We start from the raw sequence: 23249 nt of genomic DNA, 5'->3' as shown, positions 1-23249 counted from the left end.
TCTACTTCTCTTAGTGGTGGAGCAATATCTTTCATGAGTTGAACTGACAGCCTTGCTTCTTAAAAGACTGGTTGACCACCAGTCAAATTGGCAGCTGCTGCTTCCCCCTCCCCTGGACACGTCCCCCTATTGCTGGTAAAAGACAGATATAGCCTTTTTTTAAAATTTCTTCTTGTTGTTTATTCAGCAACACTGCTGCTTTTAATTCCACCCCTCCTTCGTTTATTTATTTATTTATTCCATTTTATATGCATTACTGGCTTATCCTTGGCTCACTTCCTTATGCCCCCAGAAATGTCTGCTGCCTGCTTGCCTGCCTTCCCTCTCTCCTCCCCTGCCCGCCTTGCAGGGATGTTGTGTGCGTCTGGCTTTGACTCAGGGGAGAAGTCCTTCCTGCATTCACTTGGAGTTTTGGAAGTTCCAAATCCATTTTTCAAGTGTGGAAGAAGATTCATAGGTTTATCTCTACTCCCCAATTCATGGCATGTTGGGATTTCCTTTGAAATGGCCCCATTGAGAGGTCTGCAGGTTTAAGCCCCGCCAAAAAACAGGGGATGATGGGACTGCCTTGAGTCTCGGCGTGCGGCGTATTTATCCCTGGATAAGCTGTCATGGTGGTGAGTTTGAGGGGTTTTTTTAACGTGCAAATTGACGGAGCTATTGGAAAGGGGTGTGAATGGGTGTTGGATTTTCATAAATTCCCCAAAAAACAGGGGATGATGGGACTGCCTTGAGTCTCGGCGTGCGTATGTATCCCTGGATAAGCTTTCATGGTGACGAGCTTGAGGTTTCTAACGTGCAAATTGACGGAGCTATCGAAAGGGGTCTGAATGGGATGTCCGATTTTCAAAAATTCCCCCAAAATCAGGGGATGATGGGATTTCCTTGAAACTTGGTGTCCATGTGGACACGTGGATAAGCTTTCATGGTGGTGAGTTTGAGGTTTCTAACGTGCAAATTGACGGAGCTATCGAAAGGGGTGTGACTTAGGGTTATGGGTGGTGCGTTAGAGGTTAGAGCCCCCCCAAAAATCAGGGGATGATGGGATTTCCTTGAAACTTGGCGTCCATGTGGACACGTGGATAAGCTTTCATGGTGGCGAGTTTGAGGTTTCTAACATGCAAATTGACGGAGCTATGGAAAGGGGTGTGAATGGGGTGCCCGATTTTCATAAATTCCCCAAAAATCAGGGGATGATGGGATTGCCTTGAAACTTGGCGTGCGTGTGTATACGTCCATGAGGTGTCATGTTGCCAAACGTGAGGTTTCTAATTTGAACAGAAAAAAAGTTGTTTACTTTTTTAGCTTTCAATGCAACCCTATGGGGGGGAAAAACGGAGCTCCGATCCGGATCCGGAGCTCTGAGCAGAGCGGAGCGGAAATGGGCGGAGCGGGGGCGGGGCGAAGCGGCCCGATCCGAAAATCGCAGATCTGGAAGTCAAGCGGAGCGGGGGGTCCATGCACACCCCTAAAAAACATGCTGCAACCTAAAGCTCTGCAGGGCTTCAAAGGCCCCGTTCAGACAACACGCTAAACCATGCTGCTTAACCACAAAATAGTTAATGGAATGCATGCATTCCTTTAACCATTTTGTGATTAAGCATTATTATTATTATTATTATTATTATTTATTTATTTATATAGCGCCATCAATGTACATGGTGCTGTACAAAGTAATGGTTTAGCGTGTCGTCTGAATGGGACCAAAGAGAGCTCAGTAAAAAAAAGGGTCACTTCCACTGCCTCCAAAGAATATTCCTCAACGGTGAAGTAAACGAGACGCAACAGGTTTTATGAGAGTCTGTATGAATACTTGAAGGATGGGCCTTGTGTGGCCCTGACTGGCTAGCTACTTCTCCTTCAGGTTGCCAGTCATAACCCAATCTTCGGTCATCTATCTGAACCTTCTCTCCAATTATCAAATTGCTCGTTCTGAAATCAATGCCAAACTCTATATACTCAAGTACAGATGTGCCCCTTTTTGTGGAATGGGCTCTCCAGGGATATTTGTCAGGTGCCTTCACTGACATCTTTTAAGAACCAAGGCAAAATTATCTTTTATACAAAGGCCATTGGCAGGTTGGAATTTTATATTGCCTTTCTGATTATTCTGCTGCGAAGTGCTTTGATTTGCATTGGGTTTTTTTTTACATTTTGATGTTAGCCACATATGGATTTAAATGGAAAGCTGGGGTGTAATTTATTTTTTAAAATAAACATTTTTAAAAACAATCAAAGAAGACCAAAGTGTCTCAGTTTATATTGGTGAGTTTATATTTTTATGGCAAGGCCTGGGTTTAGTTCACCACTAAGCTACAGGCTTGATCAAGCTGTTATTTTTCTGCCCAAATGGATAAAATGGGATAATCCTGAGCTTTGTTGAGAAGGGACAGTATATGACAAACAGGGACTGGATCAACTGGATTTGTTGAGGTGGACAATTCAAACAGTTCTGAGGCTACCTTTTCACTGCATAAAGGTGTGCAGGTCTAACTGGGAATCCCATACGTATAATGGCAAATATGCTGCCCAGTGCACGATACATGACATAGGCATATATATGTGCAAAGTGCTAATTCCTACTCTCCTCCCACCTTAGAAAAATGTATGCACATATATGAAAGATGTAACACTGCATGCATAATACAATGTGCATGTGCCCAGTGCCCTCATCAGATACAGATAGCCATGTGCACAGACCTTCTTTTCACATTTGACTATGTGTGATTACGGATGTTCATCCAATCGCAGCAGTTCAGGGGTAACCATGTACAAGAGTAAATCCAGTGAAATAGGGCATGGTACCACAGGTGCAAGTAAGCCAAAGGCCACAGTGATTCATGTATAAACTAGCCCACTTTTCTTTGTATTTATTTTTTGGATTAGTTATTTGGTCTTTGCAATCAAGTGGTAATGAACAACCATGGTAAGAGGGTGTTTCCTATATTAACAGCAGCTTGCCAGTGTGATTATTTATTTATTACATTTATATCCCACCTTTTTTCCCCCAAGGAACCCAAGGTGGTGTACATAATCCTCCTCCTCTCCATGTTATCCTCACAATAACCACCCTGTGAGGTAGGTTGGGCTGAGAGTCTCTGATTGGCTCAAAGTCACCCACTGGGTTTCCAAGGCTGAGTGGGGACTAGAACCCGGATCTCCCGACTCTTAGTCCAACACCTTAGCTACTATACCACATTGATTCTATTGCATCCAGTTCTGGGCACCACACTTCAAGAAGGATGCAGATAAGCTGGAGGGGGTTCAGAGGAGGGTAACAAGGATGATTAGGGGTCTGGAAACAAAATCCCATGAGGAGAAACTGGAAGAACTGGGCATGTTTAGCCTTGAGAAGAGAAGACTGAGGGGAGACATGATAGCACTCTTCTAGTACTTGAAAGATTGTCACATAGAAGAGGGTCAGGATCTCTTCTCATCATCCCAGAGTGCAGGACATAGAATAATGGGGTCAAGTTGCAGGCAGCCAGAATATGGCTGGGCATCAGGAAAAACTTCCTGACTGTTAGAGCAGTACGATCATGGAACCCATGACCTAGGTTGGTCGTGGGCTCTCCCACCCTAGAGGCATTCCAGATGCATCTGGACAGCCATCTTTCAGGGATGCTTTAAGGTGCATTCCTGTATTCAGCAGGGGGTTGGACTCGATAGCCTTATGGGCCCGTTCTGACTCTACTATTCTATGATTCTATACCCATTACTTTCTCAAAAATGTTGCACAGAATAAAGCATGCATAAATGTATACATTTATGGTAGCCAGTCAAAATTTGTTCCTGGGTGTTCAAATATTATTATTATTTGTTATTTAGTTCAACGTTTATATATTGCTCCACAGATTCCAGAGCAGTGAACAATAAAAGATAGAATTTAAGATAAAAGAATTAACTCCATATTAAAAAATATTACGCTTTCGGGAAAGGAAATGTTCTCTCAGTTTGGATGAGGATTTTAATAGGAAGCATAAGAGAAGTAAACAATGAATTAAATCCCAGAATGTAATTGACAAAACTGCAGTTTTGGAGAAGTGATTTACTGTGATAAAAATGGAATCTTTTACACAACATGTGTGAAAATGACTTTTAAGATGCAACACATTTATTTTGCTTAGATGAATAGTACAATGTTTTTTCTTCAACACCGCAAAATGTTTTTAGCATTTCATAACCCTTCATTTTCAATTTTCAAAAAAAACTATCACCAAAATGAACCATCATCTTATATATTTGGAGAGTAGCAGAATGTAAAGTGATTCATGTTTCAGTATGAGCCATGGCACTCAGCTCAAAATTCAACATTTGGAACTTATCTAAACTTATGAATGAAGTAAAGAACTGGAAAGCTGAAGATTTTTCACAGTTCAAAGTTAGAGGTTTAATAATTTTGAATCACTCCAAGCTACGGAACAAGTCCAGAGCTCTAATCTCATCCAAACATTAATAAAATTGTGAAGTGTTTCATTAAATTGAAATTGCTAAGCACAGTGTAGAGAAATTTTAAAATAATGAAATGTTTGCTATTACAATGGCCCTGCTATGCTGGTTAAGGGACCATTCAATCTACCGATTTACAGCTTGGCTCCAGACTGAAGTTTACATTCAACCCGTCAGCCAATTTTGGTTGCTGGCTGTTGTTTTTTAACCTAAACTTCACCCAAAAATTATGCATTGGAAAACTTTATGTTGAAAGCTACTAAAGGCATACGTTAGGGGCAAAAAACAATCTAGCTCTCTTCCTGTTGCCCACCAATGAACTATTCACAGTTTACCTTGTTGGTGAACCCAATTCTGTAAACTTAACTGTGCCTGAGAGAGCTTTAATGTAGGAAAGGACAAACTGCATCGTAGCGGGACTATAGTGAAGCACAGTGGTTTTAAACCCAAAGACTCAATCTAAAAAGTTCATTTTGTTTTTGGACAATTCCAAACTTAAACACTAACTTTAGTGCTCCCCATCCGGACCGATCAAAAGCTCTAATGGAGCAAAGCCGAGGCCAATCATAAGTTCTGTACCACTAAACCCACAGTTATCAGGGAATGCTCAATAATGATTTCCCCCATGGCTATGGAAAGTAGGCATTTATGGCTCAGTTTATTCATTCGCTTTGTACTCCTATAACGAGCACATTACAATTTGTTGCAGATGAATTGTTTCTAATTTAATTACATTCATCCCACCCTTCTTCTAAAGAATTTAGGGTGCTGTATGAAGGTGGTAGGATGGTAGCCGTAATGGTCTACAGTGTAAGTCATCCATTTTTATCCTACTATTGTCTCTGGTCAATCAGGTTTTGCAGCACTGCCGCACCTTTAAAGCCTGTTTGACCAGAATTAATAGTGGAACAAATAAATGTGTGGCTATCGCATGCAGCAATAGTTTATTGTCATATTACTTTCAACCACTCACCGGAGATATGCCTGGCACTAATGTACTTTTTTCAGTGTCAGGGGAAAGACTTATTTGCACAGGCATTTTTTTAAAAAACATTCAATTTGTATACATTTTTGGATTCCAAAAATGTACCTTTTTTAAATGGCTGAAATAGTTTTATGCCTCTCGATTTTACTTTTAGAAGTCTAGGTTTTAGATTGCTTTTATTGTATTCTATTTTTAATGTCGTTTTAGGTACGCTGCCCTAAAATTTGATGTACATCACCTTTTGGGATAAAAACACAGTTTGTAATACTTTAAAACTGTTAACTGTTAATAGGATGAGTAGTTATGTACTCATACCACATTTTATTCTTGTGGTGAGGGCTAAAACAGCCAGTCCTATTTCACTTTAAAATGCACACATAATGAAAGTAAGAATTAAAGTTCCAAGTAAGCACTTCCCCTCCATAAAAGCGAAGATTATTTTCTGCCTTTTTTCGTGCTCACCTTTTGCATCCTTTTGAGTCATGTGGGCTAAGCCTAGTATTTGTAGGAAGGACTAACAGAATTCCACTGTCTTAACAACTACTGATCTTGGACATGGAGAAGTTAGTCAGCCAAGTCCAAAACCCTGGGGCTTGGCATCTTGGGCCACTATTAGTGTGCTTACATTCTAAGAAACCTCATACATGCACACTAAGGTGCTGACTACTCTGCCCATCCCCTTTTGCAGGTGCTGAGCTGGCTAGCTCCATGCCATTGGCACACCACAACTAAACTGTGCTGCACATGTACTGCTACAGTGGCAACACTGGTCCATCAGGACTCATATTTACCAGCTGGCCCTCATCCAAAGCAGTGCAAACTGGATCACTGGGAGACCTGAGCAAAACACCTTGTTCTCAGTTATTCCTGTGCCAAGCTTAACCAAGAACTGCCTTCACTCCAGAGCACAGATGTGTGTGGCCTTTGGCAAGTCACCTCAGTCTTTAAAATGAAAATCACAGTGACCTACCTCATAGGGTTGTTGGGAGGGCAAGACACAGTACAACTAAAAAGTGAAATAGAAATGCTAACAAGTGTAGATTTGTTCCATATTTAACTTAAGGCATCCTGTTCCCTCGTCTAGAGTGCATTCATCTCCCCCCGCCCCCAGGTCTTTGAATTAGGTACGGCAGAGGTTTAAACGTTCTTCCAGTATGAAACACATTTATCACTCCTAGTTAATGAAAAAGCAACAGTTAAGTCCAAATGGAATTTCTCTGAAGCACTGAAGATGTGTGGGGAGGTAGACTTGAGAACACTCACATGTATGAGATCTGCATGTATGGGATAATATCCTCTCAAAGATTCAAGGCTTCACTTTTAAGGATGTGAATTGCTGCCATGTGACACTATCGAAAGCCCAATGATCTATCCATTCAATTCAAATAGTACATGGAACGGGTGCAAAGTACAGGGTGCCCAGTTGCACATAAGGTTAGACTGCTCCGTTGGGTTGAGTCCTCTAAATAAACCTGCCTCATTATCCCTTCCACTAGCATCTTGCCTGACAGACCAAGAACACATCTTATGCAAGGACTTCATTCTAAATCTCTATGCAACACCTAGAGTTATAGAGGTCCGTGGCCACACCAATGTGTGCACTGTAGTAAAAGCGAATCTGGGACAAATATCCTCAAGAAAAACACACACATCAAATTCATCATGTCAAAGGTGAAGCAAAACCAGGGCCTTCTTCCGCAGTGTGAAGCTCTTGATTAGATAAACTGGGTAAATCTGCCAGGATCATTGACTAGCTGCCATTCAGCTCTTCCCCTCCTTCAGCTGACATCTGTCAGCAGCCATTTCACCTGAATGCCACAGAGGGAGAGATGGAACAGGCAGGGCCCAATTCATCCATTCCAGCTGCCATTTGTTTCTCCCCTCCCTGAACTGTTTTCATTCAAACTGGTAAATGCAAGAACTAGGCAATTTTAAGTTTGCTTGTTTTCATCTTCCCTCCCCATCTTTTTTTCCTTTCGGACCATGCCTTTGAGACTGCAAGCCTGAAGACAGGAATGGTTTTGTTTTTAATTTGTGCACAGTGCTTAATAAATTTTAGCTACTTTATAAATGATAAATTGAAATAAAAAACTCCTTGTAGACAACCCCCTTACCAAAGGAATGTTCTCATCTTATTACACAACAAAATATTAATAAGGTCTCTTCCAAGGACACCTGTTGAACTATATGCATGAAAACTTTCACTCTGATTCTTCTACCATCATTTGCTTTCCATTATCTTTACCGCACTGCTACACTGTTGCCCCCAGTTTCGTATCTGGATTTAAAAGCTTCTTATAAGTAAAAATGGTGTGTGTGCATGTGGCAATTTTGCAAAGAATTACTGCATTCATTGTGGCATGAGGTTTTGTAGGCAAACGCTACTCAGATTAGATGCATGAAGAGGAGAGCGTCTGTTGAATTTATCCTTGGCTAATTAACATTCACATTCTGTATTCAATGTTTTTGCCTTTGGAATTTTAAAACAGCACTTTAGAACAAAAACAAAACCTACGCAAAACTTCTGAAAACATGAAAAGAAAAACTCAGTCCCCACAAGTGTCTAGAGCAATGAGGAAAATCTGTAGCATCTATGATGAATTAAAAGTGGGACTGCTTGACAGCCATGATAAGTATCAAAAGGCGTGAGGGTGACAAAATCTCTCTCTCCTACTGAGACGTACTTATCGGATTTTACCATTTATTTGTGGGACCAGGTAAACCCCTAAATCTTCAAAGGCTACTTGAAGGTTAATAAATATTAAATTTCAGACTAAGGAGACTGTGCTCTTTGTTATTTAATGAAAAGGTTTGGCATATCAACAAATGATATCCAAATGTTTCTCAAATACTACAGCCTACCTATCACTGCATTATTTCTATATTAAAAAAGTTAAAGAACCTAGCTTTAGAAAGGTCCTCCAGAAGACAGCTCAAGTAGCAAATAGTTTTTTCTCTTTTTAAGATCTCCAAGCTTTGGAATCTACAAGGATTTAATTTTTTATATATAATTAATATTTTTCGATTTGAAAACAGGCCCATTAATATCATGTCATTTTAGATCATACATAAAATATGCAGCCTGTACCTCATGATGCTGGTGTAAAGTCGGAACATTTTTGGAAATATTGAAGCTATGGGGAAAAAACCAACATTCCCCCCTCTCGTAGTTGTTTTTTCGGGGGGGGGGGGATGATTTTTTTTGGGGGGGGGGAATTAAAAAGAGAGAGAAAGCAATGCTTATTTTTAAGTACTCTTTACAGATCTCAAGTCACTTGGATGCTTTAGGACAGTCTTCCCCAATCTGATGACCCCAGATATTTTGGACTTTAAGTCCTATTAGCTTCAGGCCGATGGCCAATGGTCAGGATGACCATTTGTAGCCCAAAACATCTGCAGGGCACCACGTTGGGGAAGGCTGCTTTAGGAACATAAAGTAGCCTTTATGTTCCTAAAGTTTTATTATATACAACATGGTTTTCTCCAAAAATTACTATTATATTTGAAAACTTTAAACAAGCGAATTCAGTAAACTTGTAACAGTCTGTATAAACTAAAATTTAATATACCAAATGTGATTAATTTCATGAGCAAACCAAGTTATACATAACATATTTTAGATTCCTAGTTTATGACCAGATGGGACTTCAGCAAGAAGCCCCTGAAATATCTGAATCATCCTAGAAGCCAGAAGAAGCAGATAGAACTGAAGAGGAAGATAAGTCCAGAAACAGAGGACCTTGCAGAACAAAACCTAAACTGTGTAGACTGCTCATTTTCTTTCATGTTATGAAATGGTGCTTCTATTCATATGTTGAGAAACTGAGCATGACTTGGAGCATCCCAAAACGTCTATCAGTAAAAGACATACTGGATCAATAATTTTAATAAGAAATGGAAGAAATCTTTTAAAATCTATTTTAAACTGTTTTATTCTGTTTTTATTTTATTTTATTTTTACACCGCTCCGAAATTTTCAATGGGGAGCGGTATATAAATATTGTAAATAAATAAATAAATAAATAAATAAGAAATAACTATGCTGAGAGAACTAAAAAGCACTCTTCCCCATGGCTTCATTATCTCCAAATATTTTACATCTATAGTCTTTCTATAGTTTTTAGAATTCACTGGGGGAGGGGATAAAGACAAAATACCTTGTCTTATATTCTAAAAGAAAATATTTCATAATTGAACATTGTTCAATTTTTTCAGTAAAACAAAAACAGTCCTGGAAAAAACTCCCCCTCCTATTTTCCTGGGATTCCGCCCCCCCCCCCCCCACCTAATCCGCAGGCCTTCACATCTCTATGCTGGTGATGGTGGCATCACCACATGGTCCTCTGGCATTGCAAACAGAATGCATACTTGAAAGTCATCACCCGCTGTCAGTCCAAGATAAACCAAAAATCACTATGAGACAGACCATGTGGCATTAGTGTCTCCCAAACTTTTGGTATCTGCAGCAAAGCGTGATTTTTTTTTAATGCCCATGAAATGTAGTGCAAGCTTAAGTCCTCCCTTGGGATGATGTCAATGCTTGTATATTGGCAAGCAGGGGATCAATGATGCAATGAGACATCCCAGATCTGAAGGACACAGAATGGTAGTGGAACTTTTCAGGGCACTATCCAGCCCACCAGTGTCTCTTAGAGCTAATTTACACATGATCGTTTATCACCTGAGGACTATAGCATTGTGGTTCCTCGTATGCACGACTATACTAGCATAAGTCATATTCCGCAGACAGATCCCTCATATCATGAGTGACTTCACACATAGAACTATAAGCCATCAAGTATGAATAAGCACGTGGTGCATATGAATATCCCTAACAAGTCTTTACAGGACTGACTCACTGATTTTAACAGAGTACAGCTTAATGTTTCTAGAACTGGACCTACGTTACATTGATCATTTTCTGATAAACAGGTATGCAATATGGACACAGACTGGGGACAAAAAGTGCAGGGATAGTTATCTCCAGAGCCCGGTGTACATGCCTAAAGTGCTTCCATGCACGTATACAGGCTTTGCTATTCTTTTTCTTTTAATAACAGCCTCCTGCACCATATCAGAGGCCACTCCAATGGCTCCCCTAACCTTTTAAGCATATTGGGGGGGGGAATGGAAGGGACTGAGACAAAAGCAGGTAGGAAGTCATTTTTTTCAGCAGTTAAGATGCATCTTAACTGCCAGTGTGGTGTAGTGGCTAAAGTGTTGGACTGGGAGTCGGGAGATCCGGGTTCTAGTCCCCACTCAGCCACGGAAGCTCCCTGGGTGACTTTGGGCCAGTCACACACTCTCAGCCCAACCCACCTCACAGGATTGTTGTCAGGATAAAATGGAGAGGAGGGGGGGTTCCTTGGAGGAAAAAAGGTGGGATATAAATGGAATAATAAATAAAAATAAAAATATATCTGGCAAGTCTAAAAAACCAACATACTTCGACCAAAGAGATGAACATTTATTACTCTCCAGAAAAATAATAATCTATTGACATGAGCGGAGTCCAATCCGAAACTTTTTTGACTTGGAAGTAACTCTCACCATGTTCAATGGGACTTACTCCCAGGTACATGTGTATAGGATTGCAGCTCAAAAATATCACTGCAAAGTGAGAATGGCACAAGCCATCTTTTTGGGGGGTGGGGGGGTGGGGAGGGTGCAGGGACCAGCATTGAGATACAGGTATTTTCTACATGCACTGGCTCTCTGTCTCAACTGCACTATAGATTGTGGCATTAGCAGGACCAATACAAACAGCATGAACGGAGTATGCTGGTGGTATAGGAATGTAGTATACTATAATGTTCCTGCTTTGTGTTCTCCTGCTCCCTGCTGCCACAAAGTGGTGGCCACAGTAAGTTCAGACATGCTTCTGCACAGGCCTGGAATGGGCAGAGGTGGTATCAGTGGAGTGAAATGTATTTACGAACTTTAAACAACACATAAAATCCGGTGAATTTTCATATTGTATATGAAACCCAACTCTACCTAGCTAGGCACAGATAATGTTCTCATTAATCATATGCTTCAATGATCAATTATCTTTTAATGATACCCATTATATATTTTATATATAAATGCATTTATACCTGTCTTTTGGGCTGAATTGGGGGAGGCAGCCAGGTTAAGCTACTGTTGTAGTGCTATTCCCACACATTGCTTTACACAATGGTCTTATACATAAACGATCAGATTTAATATAATACAGGATTCAGTAAAGCAACTAAGTTGTCTTTCATAACCATTCAGTCATTGATGAGAAATGAACACAATGATAACAAAAATAACGATTGAGGGAGATTAGTACCAATAGAAGGGGCTTTAATTATTTAGGTTATTTGAAAAGAGGTTTAGGTATTACGCAATAAAATCACGGAAGGAAGATTTAAATAAAAAATTGTTAAAGAGGTGGAGGAAACAGAAAGGAAGTAAGAGTTTAGTGATACAGGTTTTTTTTAAAAATAATTAAATCTTATTTTCTTCTACTATTTATTTCAGAGCATAAAATACGTACCTGTTGGAGTAAGACAGTCTTTCCAATCAAAATAACCTGCATAAATGCCAGGTTCCAATGAGCCTACTACAGGATCAGCCTTTAGTTCAATGTACATTTCGAACAATCGTTGATCAAGTTCTTTTAATGAGTCCATGCTAACCTAAAATAAAACAGCACAAACAAGATGATTATTAATATGTGCTGCTCTAATCAAGCAAACGTGTCAGACATTTAACACCCTCAGAATTTAACACTGTGTACATTCTGGAAAAAAAAAATCCCCCCTGCCCCAACCACAAAACTGTTAGAATCAAGAAGCTTCATAGGAAACTGGCAGAATGCCCCAAATTAGATGGCATATTTTTCTGGTCAGATTATAACATACTGTCAGCTTTCAAACATAATGCTCATCAAGGTTTAACAAGAATGAACCTAGCTCCCCAGTCACCTCCTCCTTCTCCTTTGCCATAGCACTGATATCAAATCGGAAGCTTCAGCTGTAGTTTTACATTAACAACAGTTTAATATGTCAACTGAACCCTAAAATGTGGTTAATCTTAACTATGATTAGCGAAAACAAGCCAGTTTCATATACCATGGTTTGAAGCTGGTTTGATTCCATTTAGCAGAGTTGAGATTAACCACAATTTGTCTAGGTTCAGACAACAAGGTAAGTTGCAGTTAATAAAAAATGGAAATGAACGGGTTTTTAAAAATATAAATTCATTTTAATTGCTTTTTAACAAATAAAGCATTAATAAACAGAAAAAACAAGTTGTGAATACACTGAGAACCATCTGTCGAAAGTGGAAGCTTCTGAACTCCTTCTCATGGCTGTGCTGGAGGAGGGAGAGAGGAGTGTGGTAGGCTCATTCTTGGAACACTAAAGAATAGTTTAACATTGCATCTGAACCAGTCCATTAAATCCCTTAATCGTTCCCTTGGACTGAGATATCCTGCCTGTTAAGACACAGTTCTACCTTCCCAGGGTGTAAACTCTTTTTGTAGTTCACTAGCAGAAACTTGCCAAGGTTCTCAGTGCCACATCTAGGAATTAGGTGATGATATGACGGGTAGCTAAGAATTCTTTTTAAAGGGAAGCCCACAATATACACCAGACAGAAATGTGTGTATTTCCATGAACAGACAGGGGGTGACTGTGACAACCAAAAGCAACAAATACCGGACAAAATTAACAGTAACCTGGATTCGGTATTTTAAGGGTTGGGTGCAGGAAGGATATACTACATTTCAGCACGGGTGAGTTGTGCTGGATGTAAACAATAAGTACAGACATATTTATAAGATAACAACTATTTCTACAGGAATATTTTTAACCCTAAAGAATTAACATTTCTCAAATCAGCCAACAGGCTTTACAAATGTAAGAGGAGCAAAAGCAAAAAGCAATGCATGTCCCAGCATTGCACGTACATTTCCACAACAAAAATGCCACTCCACAATGTCGCTTCACAATGGTTTCGTTTAGCCAACGTTAGTCAAAACCAACGTTAGCCGAAGCCTATGGAAAAGTGTCACCTGGCTGCAATAGCTAGGAATGTCAAATTGGACAAACTAGATCACAAGTAAAAAATGATTAAACTGGAGCTCTAATGGGGAAAAAAGAGTAACAGTCTTGGTAAATACAAGTACTGATGGGATGGTTACCCAGCCTGCCTCTGCCAGCACTACTATTGCGACACACATCCTCTCTCTCTCTCTCTCCCCCACCCCCTTAGCACAGCGAACTAAGGCTAAAAGTCAAAGAGCAGTGTAAGCAGCTGTCCTAGCTCTGCACTGAGTTTCTCTAGCAGATCTTAAATCGAAAGTGCCAGGACAGTCTCTACAAATAGAGCTGTGATAGTATAATGTTAAGTAAGAAGGGAAAGGGATGAGTGGGCAGATGTATTTTGATTCTTGGTTGCTTGCCAGGGGGAAATGCTAAATTACCCCAGATGAGTGACAAATTGTATGGCTGCTGAATATGAAAGGGTTGAATCTAATTTACATTAAAGCAGCCAGTTAGAGGCACGTTTGCTGTGTCCCGGAAAATGCTAATAGGAACACGGTTACCAGGAAGAGTACACACATTTCTGGAAAGAACCTAAATATATAGTCCTAAGAAGTCAGAATATTTCTTCTAAAAGAAAATAAAGGTATCTATTTATGTAAAGTCAGGAGAATGAGAAAATTATTTCCACTCTCTTTCGACATTTTTATTCTTAGGAAAGAAAAACGCAAAACAAATCCATACTCAACAACTGGTTTGAACAACAATGGTTGGCTGTAAGTATTACATTTAATGTACATCTATTTAAATTATCTTCAAAATATTGTATTAAGAATAAACATCGCGGATTAAAATAGTTAGTGGAAATCTTATAAACCAGAGGTAGGCAACTTGGCACCCCCCTAAATGTTTTGTTCTACAACTCCCATAATTCCTGACCATTGGCCATGCTGGCTTGAGCTTATTGGGAGTGGTAGTCCAAAACATCAGGAGGGTACTAGGTTACCTATCCCTTTGATATACCATGGAACATGAATGTAGACATCTTTTCCATCCTGGAGAGAAAAAGACAACCAACTATCAACATTAAAACGGTTTATAGCATCTTAAAAAATGTGGAAAAGGGTATATAAAAAACCTACTCTCTTTTTCAAAGAAAGAGGGTAGTAAGTTCAAGACAGACAAAATTCAATACCCATCAGAGTCATAGAATCATAGACTAGTAGAGTTGGAAGGGACCTATAAGGCCATTGAGTCCAACCCCCTGCTCCATGCAGGAATCCACCCTAAAGCATACCTGACAGAATCAGGTCCCTGGGCTAGAAATTTCTGTCTTTCAGCTGTACTAGCTCTTCAGCTACACCTGCTGTTTATCAACCAGCTTGAGCTCAATTGGCTGCTAAAATTGGGTAGCAAATTATCCTGGGAAAGCTGAACAGGCTTTGAATCTGCAGTGAGGCAGTTGGTTTAGTTTCCTTGGCTGCTTGCTGGCTGGTATTCCCAGGAACACTGCCTGCTTGCTTGCTTGACCAGCTTCCTGTCTTTTAATCTGTCCCATAGAGGCAAATCTGTATACTATAGGACTACCCAGTCATGCTTTACCTGAGCTTCTCAGGCCCTCATTCTGCAAGGATATGACTATGGAGTCCAGCTTACACGGATTAGCATGAAGCTTGGCTTCCAACAGTACCTTTTCACACAACATATTATTTATTTATTATTTATTTATTTAAAACATTTGTAATCCACCCTATATCATTAAGATCTCAGAGCGGCGTACATATAATTAACTGAAGGAATTGATTGCTGCAACAATGAAGCAGTAGTCAATCGATTCAGAAGATTTTTTTTTTTTTAAAAAAAAAGCATTAGGCAAATTAACAGGTAAGTCATACAAGAAGTACTGGCCGTGCTAGAAAACAATGTAATCTACAAGTACAGAAAAAGTATACCTCTGATGTATCAGATGCTGGGGACAAAGAGTGATTGGCTACAATGATCGTACACTGCTCGTGACTTCCAAAGATCTGACTGCTGGCGACTGAGTGCCAGACTAGACTGAATTTTCATCTATCCAGCAAAGCGATTCTAATGTTAATCTACTTTTTTTTTGAAAGAAGAATGTTGAGGATGCCATGTATTGTATTTATTGTTAGCCTCAAATGTGAAACCTGACTTAGTATTTCAAAATTCTTTGTTAACAGCGCAAATTAAAATTATATCAGAAATCCCATTTTTTGAACTATGGGCAGAATGTCCCCCACCAATTCTCTTACGCCCTGCCAATTCCGCTGTGCAAGTTTGCGCAAGGTTGATTTAGTGCTTCCAAGGCAATCTGAAATGAATGGAAACGCTAGTTTCTGAAAGGAGGCAGGTCTGCAGAGATCATGTAAAGCAGCTCTGCTGACCTGCCTCCTTCCAGAAATGAGCACTTCGGGGCTTCCTCCAGGAAGCACTAAATCTCCCTTCCATAAGTGGTGGGACCCACTGCTTACAGAAGCCAACTGGCCAGGTGGAAGGGAATCAATGGGGACATGAGCACCCTGTTGGATTATGCACATAGTTGGGGGGCCGGCGGCGGCAAAGGATTTGTGTTATAATATGGTTAGGATCACCATGTAAAATATCTGCAGCTTTCAGTACTCTAAAAAACTTGTGAGATATAGGAAAGTATTGGTGGAAATATGTGGACAATACCCAGAATAGTTAGGATAAATACATTTCTTACTGTAGCTCTATTGTAAAGTTCTATTCAGTTGCACTAATCTTATGATTTATTCTGATAGCTACCAAAACTTCAGTCCCAATTTACGGCAAATACTTACTTGAGTGATTTTTTCAACTCCTTGGAAGCCATGTTTTTCAAAATGCTCGGGTAGGTTTAGGAAGGTATGACGTTCTAGATAGCAGCAGTTACTAAGCACAATTAAAAGTCTCCGTTCCTAAATCAAGGAAAGTTTTAATAGGAGAAAAATATGTTATTGGCACAAGAAAGATGCTCAGGTAAACTATTTTACTAAGAAGAGAGCCAATACTATTGTTTAAAACAGACATCAGACTTAGCTAACTAATTAGGAACACAGCAGCAATAAAATAGAACACGCATTATCTGCGTCTTTTTAAGAATTAAGTTATTATAGGATATGAGAAGTACTTCCAAGTAGATATGTATCAGACTGCTCAGTTAATTTCCTTTAATAGTTAGTTTAATAACGGTTAGCCATACTTACTAAAGACAAACTGGAGTCTTCATTGACACTTCCAAATAAATCTGAAGATGAAACATCAACTGAAAGGCTAAGAGATTTTGCAAGAAGTTACTGGTTAAACATTGATGGCTGTGTTCTAAACATTTAGAATACATATTTATTTATTTATTTATTTATTTATTTATTTATTTATTACATTTCTATACCGCCCAATAGCTGGAGCTCTCTGGGCGGTTCACAAAAAATACGTGATGAACTTAAATTGGTTTTATGTTAGTTTAATAGATATGGCTTCACCTAAAGAAAAACAGGCTGCTTTCCTGTGGTTCTTTGAGTGGTCATCTGTAGAGTCACTCTTATGGGTCCTGTGCCCATGCAGAGCTAAAGTTCAGAACCTTCTACAGCTAGGTGATAAGTTAGCATTCTAGGCACACACTCAAAAGGCCATGGCTCCCACTGCCCCACTCACTTCCTTCTTGATCACTGAAGGAGGAGCATCTCTAGGGAGTTTTGCTTTGCTCTGTTTCTGAGGAGTGCATGATGGAGCACAAATGGCAGTCCCCTGTCCCCCCCACAACCTGCACAGAGACCACAAAGAAGTAGAACCTGGGAATTGAATTTTGGCAAGGTTGCTGAGAGGGATCTGTTAGGATTCCCCGTCTCCCTCACAGAGCTACAATTGCCAGGGAGGAGAGGCTATTAAACTATTTAGCTATGCCATAGATTTGCCATTAGACATAAATTTTGGAATATGGCTGGAATACCGCAAGACCCCTGAAGTTAGTGACTCATGAACCATCGGGGCTTATGCCATCATTTCAAGGCCTTTTGTACAAAAACAGGGGAGGACCGTAAAAAAAGAACAGAATCAGTTAAAAAATTGGAGCCAAAACCACAGAAGAGTCCATTCAGACAGTTGCCTGCCATGAGTAGAGGATGACAAAAGCAATGAGGGAGAGGAGCGGGGCTGGAGCACGCGTTCGCCTTGCATGTTTGATCTACCTGGTAAGTGAATGCCTCAACAGGGCTAAGCAGTAAGCTAAAGTAAGCTTAAAAGTATTGCTGAATGGATATTCTTTAGTGTTGGTGTTCAGACTAGCAGTTGAAATACAATGGAGTGGGCAGGGCAGTCATCTCCAAGTCAAGGGGCTCAAGCTTTCTGAGTTGGTGGGCACATTTGGGATTTTGGAAGAGTGTTGCGGGCACTCTCACAAAGTACCTGCCAAGGTGGGCATGGCTGGTAACAAAACATCCATCTCCCAGAAGGCAAGCAAACTGATGAGACTTAAAGCAACTTTAACTAGAGCTGAAGTACAAGGCGGCCGGTGGGGAGGGAAGCGTCTGAGCTCCAAAAGACAAAACAACTCCTCTGAACCTCAATAAAGAGGATGTTGGAAGGGAGCATGCCAACCCCTTGGTTATTTTTTATATATATGAAAAACTTTTTTAAAAAGAAAATAAATAAAACTTTAAATAAAACTAAAAAAAAAGTATCCCCCAGCTCCAGATTATTTCTTTCAGTGTGATCATGTAGGAACACTGTCCTGGTGTTTTCATGCACATGAACCATTATTGCAACTGGGAAATGGCCATCTGCAGAAATCTGGAATAACCCAAAACATTACCACCAAATTATTTTACTTACTGTGTAGTATCAACATCACTATCAGGCTTCGTACTCAATTGTTCCAGGCAATCAATGAATACCTGCAAGAGAGAAAAACTCTGATCTAACTTCATTATTTAACTACTAGTAATACCATGGCATGAAGGGGATCCTATAAGGCACCTTCATGTCACTTTAATCTTTATAGCATATTTCTGCTTCATTTGGGCAACCTGGATAGTAACTGAATTTTAATGACCTAATTCTGTTACCCAACTCAAGACGTTAAATTGAACAGGATATACTTTTTAGTTCAAAAATGTTGTCACCTCTCTACATTAGTGGAAACTATATTAATAGAAAAGGAAGATTATCATCTGTGACAGGGAACCCATACTTTTGTGTTAAGTGAATTCCTGTTCCAATCCTGTTTCTTCAAGTTTTGGTCTGGTTTGTTGCTAAGGCCACTAAATGCGAGTTATGAGGGAAACACTTCTTCCCTAACCCCATTTTTTCTTCCTAAGGCAAATATAGGTGCAGTAAAAACAGCCGGGATGGTGGTTGCAGCGTATAGATGGAGAACTGGTGAACTGGGGAAGAATTAAGCAACTTCTCCCACTTGCTCCAAGTATATCTGTACCCACAGATGGCCAGATTAGTACCTGTTTAGTACGAGTTTTATGCTATCAACATAAATCAGAAGCACACTGCTAATCAGGACAAGAAATGGTGTCCATTGACTATGTGTGTCACCTTTGTGACACATTCTGGTACAAACTATGTGGAAAAAGTGAACCCACAAATAATTTTGCCTTTGTTTGAGATCCTCCTGCCAATTAGCCTCTCTGATGTTGAAGTGTAAACTTGTTGCACTATTCTTCTCAATGCTCTTCAGCAAATTTGCTCTTCTGAATGTTTATTCTATTTAGGGATGGGTTAACACTCCCCAACCACCTCTAAAAGCATTTGGATTTTTATAAGAAAAGTAGTCGAAAAACCTCAATGGCTTTTGCAAGGACTTGCAAGGAATGCTTACAAAGTTCAGAAGGTAAACCCTACTGGGGCCTTTCCTTGGCTGTACAGAATGTACTGTTTCAGCTAGAGATTGTGGGGCTTGTATTGATCCTGCATTGCAAATGGATGACAGCTATGCAAGGACTCTCCTTAACTGTATGAAACTGTTGGTCATTTGATCTGTGAATTGCCCCACATCCCACACACAAAACAGGTCACCCCAATTTGGGCCTCTTTCTTCAGCTGCACAACTTGGTCATTCAGAACCAGGACTTGTACTCAAGCCCAATGATCCCTGGCTGCATACAGAGGCAACAATTTAAGTCAGGGCAAAGCAAGCTCATCATGAGTTGAATTCAGCCTGCTTTATTTGAAAGGGGACAGCTGGCATTTTGAGCTGCCCCACATTAAACCCGTGCCCGGCCTTAATTCAATTAGACTAAATTGTAATTGAACGAGAAACAAATGCTTTTTTCAAATAATTTCTCAGGCAATTGTAACTGAATATACAAATATTAGCTTAGATCCTTGCTTTAAGTCATATGTTTGTATTACCTGCATGATGTTAATGCTCAGCTGGCACACATCTTCCTGTATTTTCGGCTGCTGAAAAACCTAAAGGAAGAATCACAAGAACCAAATGGAAGGGCATCACAAGAAGAAACAACTGTTCCACCCCACATTCAGTTCTGCCAACTTGAAGTCACCTTGTAAACACACTAAACAGGAAGCACAAGGGACTATTCCAAGGAGTGATATTTAACTTCTCATGTTGACTTTCTTCAGCTATCCTAAACAGGGGTGGAAAAAGCTACTTTTCTATTCATACTGTGGTAGGAGACTCTGAAGTGGCTGTGTGTGCCTTGACTATATAATACATATTGGGCCTGTTCAGACAACACGCTAAGCCATGGTTAGGCAGCTAACCCTTTTGCAGCAAATGTTTGGTGAGTGTGGTTAAACTTTGGTTTAAATGTTTAGTGAGTGTGGTTACGCTCCGGCTATTGGGCGGTATAGAAATGAAATAAATAAATAAATAAATAAATGCAGCCACCATGGTTAGGAATGGTTCACACAACATGCTAAGCCATAATGTTTAGCTCAAAATGCTTAACCACCGTGGCTTAGCGTGTCATCTGAACATGGCCATTGTGACTAGACCTGCAGTTTGTTGCAAAGTTGGCTTATGTTCTTGAGCGATTTTGCTTTACATAACTTTTAAGTCAAGGGTTGGTTGACTTCAGGCTTGTGAGATCGAGTTACTCTTTTTACTAGAATTCTGAGATCCACCAATCAGAGCCAAGAACCAACACATGGGAGATTATGTATACCTTGATTAGGAGTGTTTTGGAAACAGTAGCCTATGTTTTCATGAAGCAGGTTAAGCAAGATTACATTAAAATCCCTTTCAGCCATATAACCCTTATCTGTAATCAGATTTCTAGCAGGTGAAACTTTCAGAAAGAGAGGTTTTGTTAAGAGAAGGTGGGAAATGGGGAGAAAAGTTCTTCCTTCTCTACTATCACGATAGCACATTTTGACAGAGGAACAAATGAAGCCTCTACTAATAAAGCATATATCACTAAATACTAGGGATGTATGGATTTTATTAAATCCATTCCGTCTGTGTTTCGCAGATCGTCAGGAATCTTTCGTTTTATTCTCCACTCATTGACAGAATCAGATTTTGTTTACTCATGCATGAGAATTTCATTCTACTTGTGCTAATGCTAATGAGAATTTACACAAATCTCCCACAAAAGTAAAAAAACACACTAATCCACAAGATTGTAAAACCTGTGGGATTTGGAAAAAGCTGATCCGCTGCAGAATCAAAAGGGTGAATTTATAGAAATCCAAAGTCATTTGAATCTGTTGTGTATTTCTCTGACATCCCTACTAAATAAAAAAAATAGTTCCATATTATAATATTTAACACTAAGGACTTAATACAGATGGAAATAAATTACCCATATCTACTCTACTCTATTTCTTATAGACAATTTGAATAAAAGAATACTTCCAGATTTTTAACTCCTTTAGAGAAACTATAATTGCTAGGCTCCTTTATATTAAATGAACAGTTACCAAACTTTATTATTAGATTTAGAATTTTAACGCAACAAGAAATTTATAATTAAGCAGAATTTTTTTAAAAAATGATCAGAAAATTTCAGAAGTGATGTGGATTGTTACGAATTAATCAAGTCTTAATTTGCAAATGGAAAATGAAAAAAAAAATTAAATTACTATTACCTAGCATTGTAATAACCTGTTTGTTTTTCATATATCAATTAGGAGTTCATTGTAAATTTCTCCATTTGTCCTGAGAATATGTAGGGAACAGAGTTATTCTTCTAAATACACAAGAAATTGATGTGATTTCAACGTTCATCATTGCTATTCAGTCTTGGAATTTTCCACAACAAAAATGAGATGTGCAAATGGAAAATGAAAAATTTGCGAATGGAAAATGAAAAAATAAATAAATTACTATTACCTAGCATTGTAATAACCTGTTTGTTTTTCATATATCAATTAGGAGTTCATTGTAAATTTCTCCATTTGTCCTGAGAATATGTAGGGAACAGAGTTATTCTTCTAAATACACAAGAAATTGATGTGATTTCAACGTTCATCATTGCTATTCAGTCTTGGAATTTTCCACAACAAAAATGAGAGATTAATTACTTACACTGGTCTCCCCAGGTTTGCAATCCAGGACAATCTTAAGTGACTGCACAGAGAGTACAACACGGTGTTCAAACTGAGATGGCTAAAAGGAAGAGAGAAATAAGAATATAGGATATTACTTATAAAAGCAGAAAATCATGACTTCCTCTAAACTAAACTTCCTATTGCACAATGACCAGAGAATGATCACCAATGTTGGTGTTCTCTCCCTTGCAGCATGCCCAGGTAGCTAAAACTCCTGTTTTCTAAAAGAAGAAAAAATAGAAGAAAAAGAAAGAAAAGGGACCCTGCTGTCTGGTTAGCAGGGTGGGATGCTGGTGGTGAGAGAAGCTGTGCATGTTTTGCTTGTGCGTATGTGTGTTCCTATGTGGGGGTATTGTGGGTGGGTGGGTGTGTTTTATGCGTGTCTGTTTACTTTTTTAGTTTGGGGGGGGGCAGTTGTGCCTGTTGTGTCTCTACTTTTTTGGGAAGGAGTTGTGCCTGCACATCTCAGTTTCTGGAGGTCAGTTCTGTGTGGTGTATTGAGAGCCAGTGTGGTGTAGCGGCTAGAATGTTGGACTGGGAGTCAGGAGATCTGGGTTCTAGTCCCCACTTGGCCATGGAAGCTCACTGGGTGACTTTGGGCCGGTCACAAACTCTCAGACCAACCCATTTCACAGGGTGGTTGTTGTGAGGATAGAAACAGAGAGGAAGAGAATTATGTACGCCGTTTTGAGTTCCTTGGAGGAAAAAAGGTGGGGTATAAATGCAATCAATCAATCAATCTTCCTATATGGGCTTTTAGAGATGGCAATTTTGCCAGTTTGTTTTGGGGAACAGTTCTGCCAGCTTGTCTGTCTGTTTTTGGTTTGGGGGGTTAGTTTTTCATGTCTGTTTGCTTTTCACGGACCGTTTTGTCTATCTGCTTGTATTTTTGTTTTGGGGTGGGGGAGAGTTTGACTTGTCTGTTTGGTTTAGGGGTTCTGCTTGCCCTATTTAGAATGAAGGGAGACGGACTGAATGTGAGCTGTCTTTTGCCTGGCTGCCACCAGTGGTGCCCATTCCAGAGATGCTTTGGGAGGCCCAGACAAGATGTGAAGCAACTGTGTGGACACACTGTCTGGCAGCTGGCATCCAAGCACAGGTGGACAACATCTGCCTTCCCACTCCACTTCTCAGGATGCCATCTGGAGCTACACTGCCTTCCTAGGAATGGGGATTGGGGTAACAGGCTGGCTTCCCATAAAAAAAGAAAAATAATGTACAAACAAAATGAAAGAAGGATTTACATCTAAGAA

The 23249-nt window shown here is 39.7% G+C and overlaps 1 protein-coding gene across 1 annotated transcript in view; it reads right to left on the bottom strand.

The window, feature by feature from the left end:
- Positions 1–23249, bottom strand: part of EXOC2 (exocyst complex component 2) — a 98705-nt gene that overhangs the window by 20226 nt on the left and 55230 nt on the right. The window contains exons 18-23 of the mRNA XM_063130304.1: positions 21974–22054; positions 19834–19893; positions 18304–18365; positions 16680–16746; positions 16275–16391; positions 11958–12099 (exon numbers count right to left, since the gene is read on the bottom strand). Coding sequence (XP_062986374.1) covers positions 11958–12099; positions 16275–16391; positions 16680–16746; positions 18304–18365; positions 19834–19893; positions 21974–22054 — 529 coding nt within the window. The remainder of the gene's footprint in view (positions 1–11957; positions 12100–16274; positions 16392–16679; positions 16747–18303; positions 18366–19833; positions 19894–21973; positions 22055–23249) is intronic.

The sequence above is a fragment of the Elgaria multicarinata genome, chromosome 7, assembly GCF_023053635.1.
Source record: "Elgaria multicarinata webbii isolate HBS135686 ecotype San Diego chromosome 7, rElgMul1.1.pri, whole genome shotgun sequence".
NCBI lineage: Eukaryota > Metazoa > Chordata > Lepidosauria > Squamata > Anguidae > Elgaria > Elgaria multicarinata.
This window is presented reverse-complemented; position numbering and strand designations above follow the sequence as displayed.